This window comes from Nyctereutes procyonoides, unplaced genomic scaffold, assembly GCF_905146905.1.
Source record: "Nyctereutes procyonoides isolate TBG_1078 unplaced genomic scaffold, NYPRO_anot_genome, whole genome shotgun sequence".
Lineage (NCBI taxonomy): Eukaryota > Metazoa > Chordata > Mammalia > Carnivora > Canidae > Nyctereutes > Nyctereutes procyonoides.
The window spans coordinates 2,450,143-2,471,506 of record NW_026575032.1 but is presented as its reverse complement, the minus strand read 5'-3'; the positions used below and the strand labels follow the sequence as shown (position 1 = coordinate 2,471,506).

At 39.5% G+C, this 21,364-nt stretch overlaps 2 protein-coding genes across 4 annotated transcripts in view; one reads left to right on the top strand and one right to left on the bottom strand.

Moving 5' to 3' along the window:
- Positions 1-2,874, bottom strand: part of AFG2A (AFG2 AAA ATPase homolog A) — a 326,044-nt gene extending 323,170 nt beyond the window's left edge. For both annotated transcript variants that reach the window (XM_055317094.1, XM_055317095.1), the window contains exon 1: positions 2,672-2,874. In XM_055317094.1, the coding sequence (XP_055173069.1) occupies positions 2,672-2,834 (163 nt within the window). In that variant the 5' untranslated portion in view covers positions 2,835-2,874. The remainder of the gene's footprint in view (positions 1-2,671) is intronic.
- Positions 2,875-3,426: 552 nt separating this feature from the next.
- The window catches only part of NUDT6 (nudix hydrolase 6), a 32,006-nt gene continuing 14,068 nt past the window's right edge, over positions 3,427-21,364 (top strand). The window contains exons 1-4 of one of the 2 annotated variants that reach the window (XM_055316970.1): positions 3,427-3,684; positions 7,308-7,334; positions 7,425-7,511; positions 11,510-11,565. In XM_055316970.1, the coding sequence (XP_055172945.1) occupies positions 3,447-3,684; positions 7,308-7,334; positions 7,425-7,511; positions 11,510-11,565 (408 nt within the window). In that variant the 5' untranslated portion in view covers positions 3,427-3,446. Of the gene's footprint in view, positions 3,685-7,307; positions 7,512-11,509; positions 11,566-21,364 lie in introns of both variants that reach the window. The other variant, XM_055316969.1, reaches the window with a different exon arrangement.

Below are 21,364 nucleotides of genomic sequence, written 5' to 3'. Positions count from 1 at the left end.
ATAATTTTTTTAAAAAATGTTTTAAAAAAGAAAGAAAAATCAAAGAGAAGATGTATGTATAACACAATGCTATACAAAGTTGGTCAGCGAACTATTTTACTGGTTCATGGTGGGGTAAGTACAGCAAATAAGGGCACATAAAAGCTTAGAAGCTTTTATGACAACTGGACAGAGTAATCATACATCTGTGGAATCTAATACAATTTCTATTTTTAAACTTACTTTTCTAGTAATTACTTTTTATTGTAATTTACAACAGTGCTGGGCTGTAATATATATTTTAAAACTTTCCCTGTAGAGTTTGAGTAGTATTGGTCTAGAAGGCACCTGAACCAAGACTTAGAAATAGTTTAGTTACAAATATAAATCTGAAAATGATGAGAGTATAGATGAAAAACTATGGATACTGGATGAACTTGCCAAAAAGATTTATACAGAGAAGGAGAGTTTTAGGACTAAGAATTGAGGAACTTAAAACATTTGGCAGCCAAGTAGAAAATGAGCCTGCAAAGGAAACTGAAAAGCTACCTACCAACAAAAGGATGGAGAAAAACTAGGACAGTTTAATGGCACACAGCCAAAAATTAAAATGTTTTAAGAAAAAGGAAATGGTAATGCCAAAAAGTGCTAAGAGGTTAAGTTAGGGAAGTAAAGAAAAACTGTTGTACTTATCAACATGGAGATGATCAGTTACCATGACAGAGACAGCTTCTATAGAATGATAGGCTAGATCTCAAAACAGAAATAGGCTAAGGAGTAGGTGATAGATGAGGAGACAGAGACTACTCCGCTTAAGAAACTTGACAATGGGGGATCCCTGGGTGGCACAGCAGTTTGGCGCCTGCCTTTGGCCCAGGGCGGATCCTGGAGACCCGGGATCGAATCCCACGTCGGGCTCCCGGTGCATGGAGCCTGCTTCTCCCTCTGCCTGTGTCTCTGCCTCTCTCTCTCTCTCTCTCTCTCTCTCTCTCTCTCTCTGACTATCATAAAGAAATAAAAAAAAAAAAAAGATTTAAAAAAAAAAAAAGAAACTTGACAATGGGGCAGGCCCGGTGGCTCAGCAGTTTAGCGCCGCCTTCAGCCCAGGGCCTGATCTTGGGGACCCAGAATAGAGTCCCACGTTGGGCTCCCTGCATGGAGCCTGCTTCTCCCTCTGTCTCTCTCTCTCTGTCTCTCATTAATAAATAAAACCTTTTAAAAAAAGAAAAAGAAAGAAACTTGGCAATGAGGTACACCCGGCTGGCTCAGTCAGTACAGCATGTGACTCTTGATCTCGGGGTTTTGAGTTCAAGTCCAACATTGGGAGATTACTTGAAATCTTAAGAAAAAAAAATTGGCAACGAAATGATGGAAAGAGGGTGGTAGCAAAAAAAAAAAAAATGTGGAAACTCTGTTCTGATTTAAGATGCAAGAGAAACCAACAGATTTAAATTTCAACGGGAAGGATCCAGTTGAAAAAGGTTAAATATGCAGGACAGAACAAGTTATCCTCTGATCCCTAAAGGAAAACCGAAAACGCGGTGTTAACTCTAAAATTGTCATTGGGGTGTGCGTTAGACATAAACTTCTTGCCACAAGTTTAGCCGGTGTTCCGTTTTGTCAAAGCTACAACCCACAGCTTCAACACGCCGAAGACACAATTTACAACCCAATTTACCAACTAACTTTTCAGAAAAGAAAAAAAAAAAAAAAGTCCGTTCTCCTAACTCAAGGAAGCTCTGATCTAAGATAAGGGGCTTTAAATTAAAGTCAAATACCGCCTGCCACTCAGTACCTGTGGAACCCGGAGCCAATCACATTAACTATTCTTCCTCGGTAAAATAGGCATAATAATAGGGTACCCCACCTTCTAGAGTTTCTGTGAAAATTAAATATGTATGTGGCATACCCAACCTACTGATAACAATGCTATGTAATTGGTGGCTTTTATTAAACACTGGAACCTGTGTAGTAGAAGAAAGAAACCTTAAAGCCTTTCATTCACAGTGGGATCTCTTGGGTAGGATGTGTCCACATCTTTACTGTTAGTTTTCTGGGATAGATAGATAGATAGATAGATAGATAGATAGATAGATGGATCGATGTACAGATAGATATGGATAGATCTACAGAAATCTGATAGATCCATAGATATAGATAGATCTACAGAAGTCTGATAGATCTAGATCCAGGTCTTCTATAGATAGATCTATAGCTCTATCAGACTTCTATTGATAGATCTATCGTAGATGTAGATAGATCTATAGATCTATCAGATCCTCTATCGATAGATCTATCGATAGATAGATGTAGATAGATCTACAGGTCTATCAGACTTCTACAGATCTATATATCTACCTATATCCATATCTATTTCCTAGCTCGTAGCTTTAAGCAATTTTGCAGTTAAATATGTCGTGAATCTTAAACGAGGCAAAGTCGTTTCAAGTGCAACTTACAAATTCCAATCAATGTACAAAGGCGATGGCTTGACTTAGCCACGGACAAACGGTTCCTGCCTAACTTCTCCCGGGCGGGCACGGCTGCGGGTGCCCAAACTTCCGTGCCACTGTCACGGCTGCGTCTCCCCCAGCTCTCAGAAGCCTCTGCGCCTTCAGGAGGCATCGCTAGGTCTACGCCTTCCCAGGTAGCGCCCGCTCGGCCACCAGGCCCCCCACCCCGAACTCTTTACCCATCTCTAAGAAGTCGGTCACCACCAGAATCCCGGCCGCCGCAGCCGTGCCCGGCCCCGCAGAAGGAAGCGAGGGCCCCGAAGGGGAGGAAGCACAGGTAGGCGAGGCTGAACCATTCTCTGCGCTTCGGTTCAGCCGTTTTCTGCTCTTCTTGGAAGACATGAGGAGAAGACCCGCTAGGAAAAGCTCCCGCAAAGCCGGCTCAACGTGCTCCTGTCTCCGGAAGAAAAACTTCCGGGGCAGAGGTCAGCGGGACTCCGCCCCGCGCCGTAATCCCCCAAGGTGAAGCGCAGTTTAAAAAAAAGAGACTCCCCCCCAATCACCACCCCCCACCCACCCCCCACCCACCCCCAGCATTTTCAGAACCAGCCGTCTTTGAAGAAGTTGAAAAGATTCTGACTTGGAAAGCGAGATGGATGACGTGGACACAACCGTCGTTTGGACTGTAAATTCCTGAAAGACAGGAATTTTTTGTTGTTGTTTGGTATCTCTCTGCCTTTCCCATATCTAAACAAATGTCTGTTGACTTAGAGAAAGAAAGTGGTGGAAAAGTCTCTCTCTGGCTTTCCAGGAACCGGGCAGATTCCTGAGAGGAGCTGGTGGGCGGACTCGGCGGTGGCTTCGGGGTACGCGCTTTAAAAGGTGGGGCCGTTAGCGCAATTCCGAGATGAATGGGTGGCACTGTCCTAGAATTTACGGTAGCGGCATCCGCTCCGGAACCACGAGGACGCTCGACCCGGGGGCGCCGGGGGCGGCCGGGACGCGGCCGGGTGGATGCGGGCGTCGCGGAGCGGGGGCGCGTGGCGCGCGGTGCTCCCGAGGGCCGGCCACTGCGGGTTCCCGGCGGGGCGCCGCGGGGCTTCCCGCGGTCCCGGGCGCAGGTGGGACGCCCCTGCCGTTGCGGACGAGCTGCGCGGGGAGCCGGACAGATTCGGGGGCGTCTCCGTGCAGCTGGCGCGGCTCGGGGCGCTGGACCGCCTGGACGCCGCCTCGTTCCGGACGGGCTTGCAGGGCAAGTGTGCTGGGCCCGGGGGCCTCCTCCGCCGAAGAGCCGAGCCTTAGGGAGACCGGGCAGGCGTGACCTGAACCGTCCCTTCCGTTCCTGTGCCCTTTGCCGGGAGATTGCTGAGGCAGCTGGGTCGGCGGGGTGAAACAGTGACCATCCTAGACGTTGAGATCGGCAGCCCCGCTTTCTTTCTTTTCTTTTTTTTTTTTTTTTTTTTTTTAATTTATTCATCCATCATAGATACAGGGAGAGAGAGAGGCAGAGGCACAGGCCGAGGGAGAAGCCGGCTCCAGGCAGGGAGCCCGACGCGGGACTCGATCCCGGGTCTCCAGGGTCACGCCCTGGGCCGCAGGCGGCGCTGACCCGCTGGGCCACCCGGGCTGCCCTCCTCCTCCTTTCTTTCTAGTGTGTGACCTTGGGCACGTTCTGTAAACGTCCATCTCCCCTCCCATAAAACCGGTTAGTGACGCATAGGATTGCCGAGGGTTCAGGTGGGTGATGCGCAGAAAGTGCTAATTAGCACGGGCTCTCCCTCGCGGCGCTCCGTGGGTGTTAATATTTCATCGTTTCCTGTCATTTACCGAGCCTTAGTTCTGCCCGCCAGTTTGCCCAAGACAAAACTATACAGGGGGTGGGCAATGACTGCAGCAGGGAGAGGGGTTCCAAGTGGTCATTTTTGTACACAGATGGGGTCAGGGCCGGGCAGCCTGGGTGGCTCAGCGGTTTAGAGCCGCCTTGGCCCAGGGCGTGACCCTGGAGACCTGGGATCGAGTCCCATGTCGGGCTCCCTGCATGGCGCCTGCTTCTCCCTCTGCCTGTCTCTCTCTCACACTCTCTCTCTCACTCTCTCTCTCTCTCTCTGTCTTTCATGAATAAATAAAATCTTCAAAAAAAAAAAATTGGGTCAGGCCGACACATCAAGAACTAGACTTATAAAAAAATAAAAAAAGAACTAGACTTATGATTAACCAGGAAGGGTAGAGGTTGGTTACAGTCTTCAGTAAGAAAACTCTTCACTCTCCTTGAACCTAGGTCCGGAGATAGGAACGAAAGCTTGGCTGGAGGAGCCTTCAATTTTAGAGACGCCCTTGATGTGGTTGGGAGTTATCAAACTGTCCCTGATGGTTCTTTTTTTTTTTTTAGTCTTTATTTATTCATGAGAGACAGAGAGACAGAGGCAGAGGGAGAAGCAGGCTCCATCCCAGGACCCCAGGATCACGACCTGAGCCAAAGGCAGACACTCAACCACTGAGCCACCCAGGTCCCCCCCCCCCCCCCGCGATGGCCCTTATACTGGAATTGCCCTAGCATGGAAATTCAGCCACCGAAAGACCCTCTCATTCCAAAAAGAAACCTCAAATAATCTTTAGCCTATTGAGCAATATGGCAAGTGAGCATCTACGTAAATGTAATTGAGATAGTTCTTTCTCTCTTTAATCATTCTCATTCCCAAACTACTTACCTCTTCACTGCGTTTTCTCTCCTACTTGTGAATAATTGCCGACTCCCAATAATACCAGCAGTAGGAGAATCAAATGTTCATCTGCTAATGTCTACCTATGTGTGGGGTAGATGCAGGGATTTATTGCACACACTTGTCACTTATCAGTGGCCAGGTGGTTAAAGCACTAACCTTCCTCAACAAGGCAAAGCAGGAGGGCTGGGTTTAGAGTCACACATCCAGGTTTCAAGCCCCAGGTTCTAGGTGCTTAACCAGGCATTAGGCAAACCACCACTAAAACTAATACTCTTAGGTTGCTTATGTGAGCAATGCCAGCCCTAAATACTTTACTGGATACATGTGATCAGAGATAAATTTTGTGAACCCAGTTTATGATCTGTGTAGTACTATATACATTTTATAGTTTTTAAATAAAGCATTCTATTGCATTTATGAATTCCTATTGCTAGACACTTAAGAATCTTACAGGTATTCATTTAATCCTCAAAACTCTGAGGTGGATACTATTGCCTCTGTATCAAAGATGATGGGACTGAGGCATAGAGAGATTAAGTAACTTCCCTTGGCTCTGGAATCTGTTCTTAATGCATTATGCTGCCTCCAAGAACTAGTGCAAATTTTGTTATTAAATCAAACTTGCTTTTTCACTTGATTGGGATGATTGGGGAGGATATGGGAACTTTCTGGGATAATAGAACTGTTCTGTAATCTTGAGTGGGTTACACAGGTGTATGCCTATGTCAGGGCTCATTAAATGGACACTCGAGATTTGTGCACTTTACATAATTGTACATCAATTTAAAAAAGACTTAGAGAAGGAGGTGGGTGAGAAGGATCTGACTCCATAGCCCCAAATCAAGAAGCTTCTATGAAAGGCTCCCATGTGTTTGTCACTGTTAGACCCACTGCCTCTTAAAGAGGTTGAGAACATGATCCTTACAGGGAGTCACTTTCTGCACAGCTGGAGAAGTGAAGAAGCGGGAAGTGAAGAAATTTAACTGTTAAATAATCCAGCCTTCCCACCACCACACACGTGCACAATTTGCAAGATTAGTGTAAAGATTAAGTGAGGTGATTAATGGAGAAAGTGATCCTGGAAGTTCTGAGACTGCAGTGTTCTCACCCATAAAATAGGGGCAATAATACTTCCCCTTCAGGGTTGTGAGAACTTAATGAGATAATATATGTAGGGTATCTGGAACTTAGCAAGGACCAAATGTTAGCATCTTTTTTTTTCTGGTTCAATCTTAAGTAATAAGAGAATTTGCAAAAGTCAAAAACAGAAAAAAATTATGTTCATCTTGGTGTTATTTATGATAAAAATTAGAAATCATTTAAATACCCAGGAGAAGGAGGTTGGTTAAGTAGCTTTTGGTGTACCTATTTGAGGAAAGCTATGCAGTTATTAAAAACTTATGTTCATGAAAAATTTTAATGGCATAGCAAAATGTTTATAACAAATAGAGATGCTGTGAATTATGTATGGTGTGATGTCGATTCCAAAATTATATTCATGGAAAAATGTCGAGATTTAAACTTTTATCTCTGCATGCTAGTAAGATAAGTTTTGATTCTTTGGTTATGTTTTCAGTTTTTTTCTAGGACTGGTATACATTATTTAAAAACAGAGTTTTAACCACCTTGAAATTTATAAGCAAACAAAAAATTATGACAGAATAAAGAAAGAATAAATAGAAGGCCATAATAGTCATTTATAAAGATTAAAATTAAGGATGTTAGAAGGTACAGCATTAAAATGGTATTTTGTTTAAAATAGTTTTTTTGTTCATTCTGCCAGTATTGAGCTCCAGTTATATGCCACGCATTGCAGCAGGTGATATGAACATACTGACTATATTCTTCAATTAACAGTAATTGCACATCAGATAAACTCATTGGCTATGATACTGCCACTGCACAAAGCTGTACTGACTACTCTTAAGGAATTCTAATGGAAAAATCACATAAACATGGTACTTCCCATGCTGCTGATGTGAACAGAGCAGTTTGGGATTCTCCTCCCCAACCTTACCTAGGAAGGTTACTAAGGAAGTTGGATGTGTTAGGATGACTTTTTGGAAGAGGTGATACCCTGGGATGATTTTTTATTTCTTTCATTCTTTTACTGGAAAATATTTACAGATTTTTATCTTTATCTGCATTTTAGCTGCAATACAGCAATGGAGATCAGAAGGTAGGATAGCAGTATGGCTGCATATCCCCATCCTCCAAAGTCGATTTATTGCCCCTGCTGCTTCCCTGGGTTTCTGCTTTCACCATGCAGAATCGAATTCATCCACGCTGACACTATGGCTGGGAGAGGGACCCAGCCGATTACCAGGATATGCTACACATCAACTAGGAGTTGCAGGTAAGTTTGAAACTAACAATAAAATTAACCTTTTTAGAGGTTCACCCATTTTTTTCTTACAGCTAAGCGATAGTTTATTCTTGTGTAGTAGATAACTTGATTATCCTTGGGACTATTGAGGAGTGCTTTAAATAGATGAAGTTTGCCTTTTGCATCAGCAGAGGGCAGCACAGAGAACAAGCAAGTTGGAGGTTTAGTTTTCCGGAGGATCCATTTGAACATTTTTACGTAGGTTTTTGAACTTTACTCAAATGGTAACACTGAATTGGGATCAGGGAATAAATCACGATAAAACATATTTGTACTAATTATGTGAATGTGTAAAATAAAAGATAACATTTAGGTTAAATTTAAGGTAAAGCAAAGCAGATTTTTGATTTGGACATTACTTCTTAAAGATACTTACATTAAGGTAATAGTGCCAAACAGTTGTTTAAGATAGCATAATTTTCAAGTCACTGAATAACTTCAAAGGCATGGCCTTGAGAGATTTGCTTTAGGTTAAGGCAGGAATTCTCAAAATTGTAGAGTGCATCAGAATCACCTGGAGGGGGCAGGCCCGGTGGCGCAGCGGTTTAGCGCGGCTTGCAGCCCAGGGCGTGATCCTGGAGTCCCACGTCGGACTCCCTGCATGGAGCCTGCTTCTCCCTCTGCCTGTGTCTCTGCCTCTCTCTCTGTGTGTGTGTCTCTATAAAAAAATAAGTAAAATCTTAAAAAAAAAAAAAAAAAAGAAGAAGAAGAAGAAGAAAGAATCACCTGGAGGGCTTGCTGAAAACACTGCTGGGCCTCACATTAAAAGTTTCTTGAGATGTTGGCCAGAAAATTTGCATTTTAATAAAATCTCTGTTGCTACTGCTAATGTTAATGCTGGTCCCTGGACCATCCTTTGAGAACCAAGGTTAAGAAAATCCTGAGCAGGGATCCCTGAGTGGCGCAGCGGTTTGGCGCCTGCCTTTGGCCCAGGGCGCGATTCTGGAGACCCGGGATCGAATCCCACGTCAGGCTCCCGGTGGATGGAGCCTGCTTCTCCCTCTGCCTGTGTCTCTGCCTCTCTCTCTCTCTCTCTCTCTCTCTCTCTCTCTCTGACTATCATAAATAAATAAAGAAAAAATATTTAAAAAAAAAAAAAAGAAGGAAAATCCTGAGCCTTCCAAAAAAACTGAAATAGTAAATACAACTTATGGCTTAAATGAGAGCAGTATTATAGATAAGCTAGTAATTTAACTAATAATTTTATTTGCCTTTATATAATTTACAATAGTCTTTAAAGGTAGTTTGCACCTTTGAAGTTAGAAAGGAGTTGTTAAGGATGTCTACTGTTTTCTCCATCCATGATCTGACTCCTCTGTAGCAAGTAGAGGCATTTAGAAATTGCCATTCAGCTCTACGTCAAAAGACAACTTGCTAACTTGATAGTTCCCTCACACTTCATTAGAAAGTCATGCAGATAATTATCAATTCATTGGTACAGACTTTTAAATTAGATCCTTAAATCCAGTTATTATGACAGAATTAGTAGTATATGCATAAAGAATATTCAATGAAGCACTTTGTTCATGACTAAATACTATAATATATAATATAGTTAAGGTATGCCGTAGGAGTTCAGGCAGTGAGAGATCTGGGACTTGAACAGTCTTGAAGTATAACTAGGTTATGAAGTGACTATTAGGGGTAGCAATGAAATCATCTAGGAAATTGTTCTGGAAAGGCATAGTGCTTTTTAGAGGAAAGGAAAATAATTGACATGGGATTTTTCACTTATTTTAATCAAGTCCTCTATCACCACCTCAGGCCACGTAAATATAATAAAAATAAAATATACATACTTTTTTTCTTCCATTAATCTGTTTTCTGTCAGTTCATTTTGCAGCCCTAGACATAGAACCTAAGTGGGTAGAGGAAAACTCTTTTCTTCCCCACACTGGAATGGAGTAAGCTGTGGCTTTATTACTGTTTTTCACACAGCAAGCTTATCTGCTTCAGAGCTTTCACACTCCTTTTCCAGCAGTGCTCTTTCTTAGGGCTTTGTTTATCGGTATCTCCTTAGAGCTGAGGTTTCTGCTTCAACATCTTCTCAAAAGTCTCCTGACTTTCCTATCTAAAATGCAGTCCTCCAGCATTCCAATCTCATCATTTTTGGTCTTTTTATCCAGGTCTGTTTTTCTATATTGCACTTACCACAATCTGAAATTATTTCATGTACTTAATTCATTTCCCCCATGATAATAGAAGTTCTGTGAAGGCAGGTATTTTGTCTTTTCCACCACTGTATTGTCAGGTTAAAGAGAGTGTCTAGCATAAAGTAGATACTCAAATATTTCTTGAATGAATGATTAGATAGCTCTTCAAGTGGAAACTCCAGTCCCCAGAGAACACAGTTGGGACACAGATGTACAACTGAAACTACCAGTTCAGAATCCAGACAGACAGTTTTAGGGCTATGTGAACTTTGGAACTCAAAATGATACTACTCACACAATACCTGAGATGATGCCATAAAGCACTTAGCTTAGTACCTGACTAATAATCATATAATAAAAACCTCTATTTAATCCCTGATCTTTGTGTTTATTTACCTTTTAAGTTGTGACCAGCAGGGGTCGCTCACATTGTGCTTCAAGCAGTCCTGGTTTTGTCTGAAATAAATATTTTGCTCATACTTATAATTCATTAGGGAAAAGTACAATTTGAGTAATCACAGATTATTAAAATTTAAGAGTAGGTTTCCTTGGCATTTCTTTGGCATTCTAACCCATATAAGTCCGATTAAATTATAGTTTATATTTTCTAATGGAAGCCAACTTAATGTTAATTATATCTCACTTAGTGGTTTTCCTTCTTTATTTTAAACACTAAAATGCTTTTTATTTCCATTTCAGAGAAATTTTTTTTCCTTGTATTTCATATACCTTTCTTTCTGTATTTTATTTCTACATAGCATTGTCACCTCATGTTCTATATAATTTGTTTTCTATTTGCTACCTTCTCATACACACACCAGAATGTGAGCCCACTGAAGATAGGGAATTTTGTTTTGTTTACCACTATATCCCTAGCACCTAGAAAAATGCCTGACATATAACAGGGCTCAATTAATATCTAGAAAACCCATATGTATTATATATAGGAACTCAATTAATATTGAAAGGATGAAACGGTATGTAGAAAATACCCTTTAAACAGTATTTCCTCACATTGGGTAAATATAAATCATTTTTAAATTACAGCTGTTAAAGGAACCTATTACAAATCATTAAGGTGTCATTTATATTTTTGACCCAAAATTATCAAGAACAAATAAACCTAATTATTGTTTTTGAGTGCCTAACATCTAGCCAAATGTGTAGTGTGCTTAGCAGTGTGTGTATTGAATGAAGAAATAAAAGGATTAGAACTTAAGACATTTATAAAATGATTATCCCAAAGCAATATATTGGTATGTTATAAAGTCATCACATGTGGTTAAAAAAAATAAATAAGTGGCTTTAGGGAACTCCTGAACTGAATATTGAGCTATTTGAGATTTAGATCATCAGGGGCATAACCCATGTTCTATACGTAGTGATTCAAAGAATAAAAATGAGGATGGAAAAGTCACTTTCATTTATTCATTTATTCATATATTCAAAGATAAATATTTTTAAGTGCTTAAGATTAGACATTAAAATAAATGCTACAGAAAGATAGATTAATTTATTTAACTATGTACCATCAGGAATAGATAATCTAGAGATGAAGTTTATGCAGCTGATTATCTTACAACTTAGCATATGTTAGAACCATCATTAGTATCCAAGTTGCTAAAAGGACCTGAGCGACTGAGCAGTTGGTTTATTGCTGGAGAGATTTTACAAGTGTTCATGGGTGGCGTGTGGTAATTGAACGAGGCCTTCCAGAGTGGGTATGATTTTGATAACCACAGATAGGAGTATGGGAGGAATCCAAGGAGAATGAAATTAATATTTCTCAATTATCTTTTGCTTTTTTCCCAACAGGAGCTGTATTTGATGAAAATACCAGAAAAATCTTGGTGGTACAAGACCGAAATAAAGTAAGTTGCTGGGATCCCTGGGTGGCTCAGCGAGCAGTTAAGCGTCTGCCTTGGGCTCAGGGCGTGATCCTGGAGTCCCGGGATGGAGTCCCACATGGGGCTTCCTGCATAGAGCCTGCTTCTCCCTCTGCCTGTGTCTCTGCCTCTCTCTCTCTCATGAATAAATAAAATCTTTAAAAAAAAAAAAAAAGTAAGTTGCTTCTGCTTTTTAAAAAAATTTGTTTTAATTTAGTATAATTAAGATAAAGCGTATTAGTTTTCAGTATACAATATAGTGATTCAGCAATTCTATATTTAGTCAGTGCTCATCACAGTAAGTCTACTCTTAATTCCCTTTCTCTATTTCACCCATGCCCTACTTACCTCCCCTCTGTTAACCACCAGTATATTCTCTATAGTTAAAAGTCTGTTGTTTTGTTTGCCTCTTTTTTCTTCAGTCATTTGTTTTGTTTTGTAAATTGCTTTCTAAAGGTTCAGTTCTCTCTAGAGAAAAATGTAGAAAGTTTGATATGCTCAAGGAATAAAAGACTTTAAAATTTCTTTCTAAGCAATTATGAATCATTAGGATATTTATTTAATTAAAAAAATACCTAATGAGGCCTTGAAAATAATCAGGATAACTTAAGTATTGCTCACTATTATTGCTACAGAAAAATTATAAATGGCTATATTTAGGTGGGAAGACAATTATGTTTCTCATAGATTAAGATATGCTTCTATTCATTCAGCATTCACCAAGCTCCCATTCTGAGCCAAGTGCTGAGAATACAAAGATTATTAAGTCAGTTTCCCTTAATGTCCTGCAGCTTACTACCTATTTGAGAAATCAGTCATGCAACATATAGTAACAGTTAGTTTTAAAAACCCCCGAAGGGGGATCCCTGGGTGGCTCAGTGGTTTGGGGCCTGCCTTCCGCCCAGGGCATGATCCTGGAGACCAGGGATCAGGTCCCGCGTCAGGCTCCCTGCATGGAGCCTGCTTCTCCCTCCGCCTGTGTTTCTGCCTCTCTCTCTCTCTCTCTCTCTATGTCTATCATGAATAAATAAAGAAGATCTCTTTAAAAAATAAAAATAAAAATAAAAAATAAAAAAATAAAAACCCCCGAAGACTTCTCAGAGGCAGGGACATTCAAACTGGATCTTGGAGAAGTAGGAGCTTACTGGGCCAAAAAAAAAGTAGGAGGGAGAGTAGGAGGATAGAAAAACAAAAATTAAAATGGCACATAAAAAGGTACAAGGGCTAACACATGCTATCTTGGTTTGTTCAGGCTACCATAACAAAAATGCCATAGACTGGGGGGGTTAAACAGCAAATATTTATTTTTTACATTTGTGGAGGCTGAGCCAAGATCAGGGTGCTGGCAGATTCAGGGTCTGGTTGCTTCCTCTTCCCAGGTAATATATGTTCAGCTTCTCACTCTGTCCTCACATGGCAGAAGAAACAACAGTTCTCTCTGGGGTCTCTCTTACAAGAACCCTACTCCCATCCGTGAGGCTCCACTCTCATGACATAGTCACCTCCCATAGGCCTCATCTCATGATATCAGGATTAGGATTTCAGCATATGAATTTGGGGAGACGTAAACATCTAGTCCATTCTGCGTAGTATAAAAATAATGGTTAAAAAGTTCGTTGTGGCTAGGAGTACAGGGAGTGGTAAAATATTTGACTTGAGTGGTAGTTTAAGAACACAATGTAAAGAGCCTTGTACAACAAGATAAGTCTAGACAACTAGAAACAACAAAGGCTTTTAAGAGAAGAACCATGATTGGCATCAGATGTTTTCATGCTTAGGACTGTAAGTGGTAGAGAATAATTATTTAGATAGATGCTTTCTGAGGCTTCAGTAATATTGATATAGTCAAACATTTTTCCCCATCTTATATGTTTTTAAATTTTAAACTAAATATTTATAATGATATCTGAAAGTGTGACACATTTCTCAGAAATGCTATCTAAAAGCATTCTTATTAGCTATAAATAATTTTCAGTTTTAGTTAAGGCAGGATCTCTGACTCAAACTAAGCTTTATGGTCAACAAATATTTTGAGTACCTAAAATAATATTGTGCCTAGTCTTCAAGAACTTTTTTTTAAATTTTTTTATATCAACATATGCTGTATTATTAGTTCAGAAATAGAGTTTAGTGATTCATCAGTTGCATGCAACACCCAGTGCTCATTACTTCAAGTGCCCTTAATGCCCATCACCCAGTTACCCCATCCCCTCACTGACCTTCCTTCCGGCAACCCTCAGTTTGTTTCCTATAGTTGAGTCTCTTACAGTTTGTCTCCCTCCCTGTTTTCGTCTTTATTTTTCCTTCCCTTCCCCTGTGTTCATCTGTTTTGTTTCTCAAATTCCATATATGAATGAAATCATATGGTGTTTGTTTTCCATTTACTGACTTATTTTGCTTGACATAATACCCTCTAGTTCCATCCATATCATTGCAAGTGACAAAATTTCATTCTTTTGATGGCATTGTGTATCTATACCATGTCCTCTTTATCCATTCATCTGTTGATGGACATCTGGGCTCTTTCCATATTTTGGCTATTGTGGACATTGCTGCTATAAACATTGGGGTGCAGGTGCCCTTAGAATCACTATGTTTGTATCCTTTGGATAAATATCTAGTAGTGCAATTTCTGGGTCATAGGGTAGCTCTATTTTTAACTTTTTGAGGAACCTCCACACTTTTTTCAGATTGGCTACACCAGTTTGCATTCCCACCAGCAATGTAAGAGGGTTCCACTTTCTACATATCCTCGCCAACATCTATTGTTTCCTGAGTTGTTCATTTTAGGCATTCTGACCGGTGTGTGATGGTATCTCACTGTGACTTTGACTTGTATTTCCCTGATGATGAGTGATATTGAGCATTTTTTTCATGTGTCTGTTGGCCATTTGTATGTCTCCTTTGGAGAAATGTCTGTGCATGTCCATGTCTTCTGCCCATTTCTTAACTGGGCTCTTTGTTCTTTTGGGTATTGAGTTTGATAAATTCTTTATAGATTTTGGATGTTAGCCCTTTATCTAATAAGACATTTGCAAATATCTTCTCCCATTTCTTTACTGTGCAAAAGCTTTCTATCTTGATGAGGTCCCAGTAATTCATTTTTGCTTTTGTTTTTCTTGCCTTTGGAGACAAGTCTAGCAAGAAGTTGCTGCGACCAAGGTCAAAGAAGTTGCTGCATGTGTTCTTTTATAGGATTTTGATGGACTCCTGTCTCACGTTTAGGTCTTTCATTTATTTTGTGTTTATTTTTGTGCATGGTGTAAGAAAATGGTCTAATTCATTCTTCTGCATGTGGCTGTCCAATTTCCCCAACACCATTTTGTTGAAGAGACTATCTTTTTTCCGTTGGATTTCTTCCCTGCTTTGTCAAGGATTAATTGACCATAGAGTTGAGGGTCTATTTCTGGGTTCACTATTCTGTTCCATTGATCTATGTGTCTGTTTTTGTGCTAGTACCATACTGTCTTCATGATTACAGCTTTGTAATACAGCTTGAAATCTGGCATTGTAACGCGTCCAGCTCTAGTTTTCTTTTTCTACATTTGTTTGGCTATTCAGGATCTTTTCTGGTTCCATAGAAATTTTACAATTATAAAATGCTGATGGTATTTTGATAGGAATGGCATTGAATGTGTAGATTTGCTTTGGGTAGCATAGACATTTTAACAATATCTATTCTTCTTATCCACGAGCATGGAACGTTTTTCCATTTCTTTGTGTCTTCCTCAATTTCTTTCATAAGTGTTCTGTAGTTTTCAGAGTACAGATTTTACCTCTTTGGTTAGTATTTCTGGGTATCTTATGGTTTCTTCGTGCAATTGTAAACAGGATTGATTCCTTGATTTCTCTTTCTTCTCCCTCATTGTTAGTGTATAGAAATGCAACTGATTTCTGTGCACTGATTTTATTTCCTATGACTTTGCAGAATTTCACTATCAGTTCTAGCAATTTTTTGGTGAAACCTTTGGATTTTCTACATATAATATGTCATCTGCAAAAAGTGAGAGTTTGAGTTTTTTTTTTTGCCAATTTGGATGCCTTTTATTCTTTTTGTTGTCGATTGCTGAGGTTAGGACTTCCAATACTATGTTCAATAGCACTGGTGAGAGTAGACATCCCTGTTGTGTTCCTGTCCTTCAGGGAAAAGCTCTCAGTTATTCACTGTTGAGGTTGGTATTCACTGTGAGTTTTTCATATGGCTCACATAATATTTTGGTATGTTCCCTCTATCCCTACATGGTAGAAAGTTTTTATCAAGAAAGGAGGTTGTATCTTGTCAAATGCTTTTTCTACATTCATTGAGAGGATGATATGGTTCTTGTCCTTTCTTTTATTAATGTGATGTATCACATTGATTGACTTGGAGAGAAACAGACACAGGCAGAGGGAGAAGCAGGCTCCATGCAGGGAGCCTGATGTGGGACTCCATCCTGGGACTCCAGGACCACGCCCTGAGCCGAGGGCAGGTGCTAAACCGCTGAGCCACCCAGAGATCCCCTGTATAGTTTTTTCTAGCATTTTTATGGCTTCAGGTCTCACATATAGGTCATTCATCCATTTTGAATTTATCTTTCTGTATGATGTAAGAAAGTGGTCCAGTTTCATTCTTTTGTATGTTGCTTTCTAGTTTTCCCAAAACCATTTGTTGAAGAGACTTTTTCCCATTAGATATACTTTCCTGCTTTGTCAAAGGTTAATTGACCATATAATTGTGGGTTTATTTCTGTGTGCTACTTTATCCCATTAATATATGTATGTATTTTTGTGCCATTACCATACTGCTTTGATTACTACAGCTTTGTGTTATAACTTGTCCAGAACTGTGATGCATAGAGCTTTGCTTTTCTTTTTCAAGATTACTTTGGCTATTCAGGAGCCTTTGTGGTTCCACACAAATTTTAGAATTATTTGTTCTAGTTCTGTGAAAAATGCTGTTGGTATTTTGATATGGATTGCATTAAATGTGTAGAGTACTTTGTGTAGTAGGGACATTTTAACAATATTTGTTCTTCCAATCCACAAGCATTCCCATGCCATTGTGTCACCTTTAATTTCTTTCATTAGTGTACATTAGTTTTCAGAGTACAGGTCTTTCACCTCTTTGGTTAGGTTTATTCCTAGGTATCTTGTTATTTTGGGTACAATTTTAAATGGAATTATTTTCTTAATTTTGCCATCTGCTCATTTATTATTTGTATATAGAAATGTGACAGATTTCTGTACATTGATTTTTGTATCCTGCAACTTTACGCAATTTGTTTATGCTAGCAGTTTTTTTTTTTGGTGGAATGTTTAGGATTTTCTATTTATAGTATCATATTATATGCAAATTGTAGAAGTTTTACTTCTTCCTTACAGATTTAGATGCTTTTTATTTATTTTTGTTGACTGACTGCTGTGGCTAGGACTCCAGTACTATGTTCAGGAAAAATGGTGAGTCATCCTTGTATTGTTTCTGACCTTAAGAGAAAAGCTTTCAGTTTTTCCCCATTAAGGATGATGTTAGCTGTGAGTTTTTCATACCTTGATTATGTTGAGGTATGTTCCTTCTACACCTACTTTGTTGGGGGTTTTTATCATGAATAGATGTTAATGTCTATTAAAATGATCATATGGTTCTTATCCCCTTTTTTAAAAGATTTATTTATTTTAAAAGAGAGTGCAGGCATGCACATGAGCAAAGGGAGGAGGAGAAGAGAATCTCAAGGAGACTTCCCACTGAATGCAGAGCCCAATGAGAGGCTCACATCTCCTGACCTGAGCTGAAATCAAGAGTTGGATGCTCAACTGACTGAGACACCGAGGCGCCCCATCATTTCTTTTATTAATGTGATGTATTACATTGATTGATTTGTGAATGTGTAATCACCCTTGCATCTCAGGAATAAATTCCAGTTGATCTCGGTGAATGATTTTCTCATGTGTTCTTCAGTTTGGTAGTATTTTGTTGAGGATTTTTGCTTCTACATCCATTGGAGTTATTGGCCAGTAGTTCTCTTTTAGTGCTTTACCTGGTTTTGGTATCAGGGTGATGTTGGCCTCATAGAATGAATTTGAAAGTTTTCCTTCATTTTTTATTTTTTGAAATAGTTTGAGGAGAATACATATTAACTTTTTAAATGTTTGGTAGAATTTACCTATGAAGGCCTCTGGACCTGGACTGTTGTTTGTTGGGAGTTTTTGGATTATTGATTCAATTTCTCTGCTGGTAACTGGTATGTCGAAATTGTCTAATTCTTCCTGTTTCCATTTTGGTAAGTTATGTGTTCCTAGGAATTTAGACATTTCTTCTAAGTTGTCCAATTTGTTGGCATATAGTTTTTCATAATATTCTTTTATGATTGTATTTCTATGGTGTTAGTTGTTTTTTCTCCCCTTTCATTTGTGATTTTATTTATTCGGGTCCTTTCTTTTTTCTCTTGATATGTCTGGCTAGAAGTTCATCAATTTATTGATTTTTTTTTCAAAGAATCAGTTCCTGGTTTCATTGATCTGTTCTAGTTTTTTTAGTTTCTGTATCATTTATTTCTGCTCTGATCTTTATTATTGCTCTCCTGCTGGTTTTAGGTTTTGTTTCTTGTTCTTTTTTGAGCTCCTTTATGTGTAAGGTTAGGTTGTTTGATATTTTTCTTGCATCTTGAGGTAGGCTTGTATTGCTATAAACTTCCCTCTTAGGACTGTGTTTGCTGCATCCCAAAGGTTTTTTTGTTTTTGTTTTTGTTTTTTTTAGAATTTATTTATTTATTTATTTATTTGTTTATTTATTTATTTATTTATGAAAAAAACAGAGAGAGGCAGAGACATAAGCAGAGGGAAAAGCCAGCTCCCTGCAGGGAGCCTGATGCAGGACTCTGTCCAGGACTCCAGGATCATGACCTCAGCCAAAGCCAGATGCTCAGCCACTGAGCCACCCAGGTGCCCTGCATCCCAAAGGTTTTAAGCCATTATGTTTTTGTTTATATTTGTTTCCATGTACTTTTTTTGTTTCTTTTATTTCCTGGTTGACCCATTCAGTGTTTAGTAGCATGCTATTTAACCTCCAATCTTTAAGCCTTTAAAGGCTTTAAAAACAGTCTTTAAGTCTTTTTTTTTTTTTAAGATTTTATTTATTTATTCATGAGAGACACAGAGACAGAGAGAGAGGCAGAGACACAGGCAGAGGGAGAAGCAGGCTCCCTGAGGAGTCTGATGTGGGACTTGATCCTGGGACTCCAGGATCAAGCCCTGGGCCGAAGGCAGGCACTAAACCACTTAGCCACCCAGGGATCCCCACAGTCTTTAAGTCTTGACATAACAATGAGAAAAGGTATGTCTGGTAATTTCACCTCCTCACCTTCATCTCCTTTCCTTATGCATTGATGGCACAAATCTGGTCCACACCTAAATGTTAGATTTGGTGACAGTAAATTTGTCAATTAAGAAAAAGAATGAGTTTTAAATCATTTGGTATTTTGAGTTGAGAGTGGGACTGGACTAATAGTATCTCTACAGATACAGGGGTATTAGTAGAAGGGAAATGATGAATTCATTACGAAGAATATGAAGTAAGGTTGAAAGAAATGTTTAACTGGAAGTACCCAGACGTTTCTTCTGTGTACAAAAAAAAAGATGTGTGAGTTGAGGCATACTAATTAATGAATTTCTTTTTACGGTTTTTACCATCATGACCCACAGTGCTTTAAAGCTCTAGGCAGTGGCCTTCATCTACAGTAGAGAATACAAGGAAGATATTGATACCCTGAGTCTGGGATTGTATTGTCTAGCCCCACTGGTCTCTTTAAGAGGTTTATTAGGAGAGCTTTCCATGGCTTCCATACAGCTGCAATTCTCACTATTCTATAGAATTGTGCTCTGTGGAATCACAGAGCCAGGTAGCACATACAGTAGCATGCCATATAGCACAGCGCCACTCCAGGAAAGATAGGTACATAACAAGCATATGAAAGAGAACTGAGCACAGTTCTAAAAACAGACAAAAGGAAAATCGTTTTAGGCATCATCAGTATAAATAGTTGACAAGGATGAAGTAGTTGAAAAATAGGAAGAGGGCAGCCCTGGTGGCGCAGCAGTTTGGCACCGCCTGCAGCCTGGGGTTTGATCCTGGAGACCCGGGATCGAGTCTCACATCGGGCTCCCGGCATGGAGCCTGCTTCTCCCTCTGCCTGTGTCTCTGCCTCTCTCTCTCTGTGTCTATGAATAAATAAATAAAATCTTAAAAAATAAAATAAATCCTTTTAAAAAAAAAAAGAAAAGAAAAATAGGAAGAGTAACCTGTTGTCTTTCATAGGCCAAAGAGGTTGGCGGAGTTGAGACATGATGATAATAATTGAATCATAATAATCTATGTTCTTCACATGTCTAGACCTGAGTCAATTCACCATTCTTTGAAATAAATTATTTGGAAATAAGGACTTCTCTGATACCACACTAGGAATGGAAGAAAGGGGTGCGTGGCTGGCTCAGTCAGTTAAGGGCCCAACTCTTGATTTTGGCTCAGGTCGTGAGATTGAGCCCCATATTGGGCTCCATGCTGACTGTGGAGCCTGCTTAAGATTCTCTGTCTCCCCCACCCCTGCCTCACCCCTGTACTCATGCACACAGGTGTGCTCTCTCTCTCAAAAAAATAATAATAAAAAAAATAATGGAAGAGTAAACACCCCAAGAGTTTTTTGTCTGTGCAGTTCATGGAGTGTGAATATGTGTGTCTTTTAGTAGAAAAGTTTGAACTTGGGCAGCCCTGGTGGCGCAGCAGTTTGGCGCCACCTGCAACCTGGGGTGTGATCCTGGAGACCCGGGATCGAGTCCCACATCAGGCTCCCTGCATGGAGCCTGCTTCTCCCTCTGCCTGTGTCTCTGCCTCTCTCTTTGTCTATGAATAAATAAATAAAATCTTTTAAAAAAAAAAAGTTTGAACTTAGTTGTTTTAGAACATGTTAAACTTTAGTTGTACCCTAAATTCTATACTTATTAACTAAAGTTAACATTTTATAGATCATGGAGAACATGAGTTCTCTTATTCTCTGTACCTAAGTTACCTCTTGGAAGTAAGTTATATTATTAATTATGTAAACATATCCATTTTGGTACAAGATGTATTATTTAGAGAAAAATATAGTTCTATACATAGAGACATATACCTCTGAATCTTTATTCTAATTTTTTTTACTTTGCATGTTGTGTATGTGTGTATGTGTGTGTATGTATGGCATTTGAAAGCCAAATTATTATCGGCATCTGCCTCCTTGACCAGCCAAGGGATATTCAATTACAGCATAGCCATTCTGAGCTTAATTTCCTGATAAAATAATTTCTTCCCTTCCTATTCAACAATTTGGACCTCTTATTCTTATTTAACAGCCAGACTAATATGATTGCTCCACTCTAAGCAGCTTTTCAGGGTTGGTTGGGCTATCAAATAAGAACCTATATAGTTACTCATTTATTAAAGTATGGAAATTCATAAAGAAACACAGGTCTAATAATTTAAAAATTGGGTTGCAGTCTAAAAAAAGGAAAGAAGGAGCTTCCCTGGCAGCTATGGCTGAACTGTCTCAGCCCAGCCAATACAATGTGATGTTTTTTGGGTGGGTTATTTTTTTCCTTATAAAACCTGCCAAGACAAATGATTTAACAGGTTCAGTTTGTAGAAATCAAACTTCTGGAATGATATGTATTACAGCAGTTTAAAAGGAAAGAATTGAGTTGAGTTATACTTTTAAAACAGGGCAATAGTCAAAACTATGTAGAGGCATACCTCTTTTTATTATGCTTTGCTTTATTG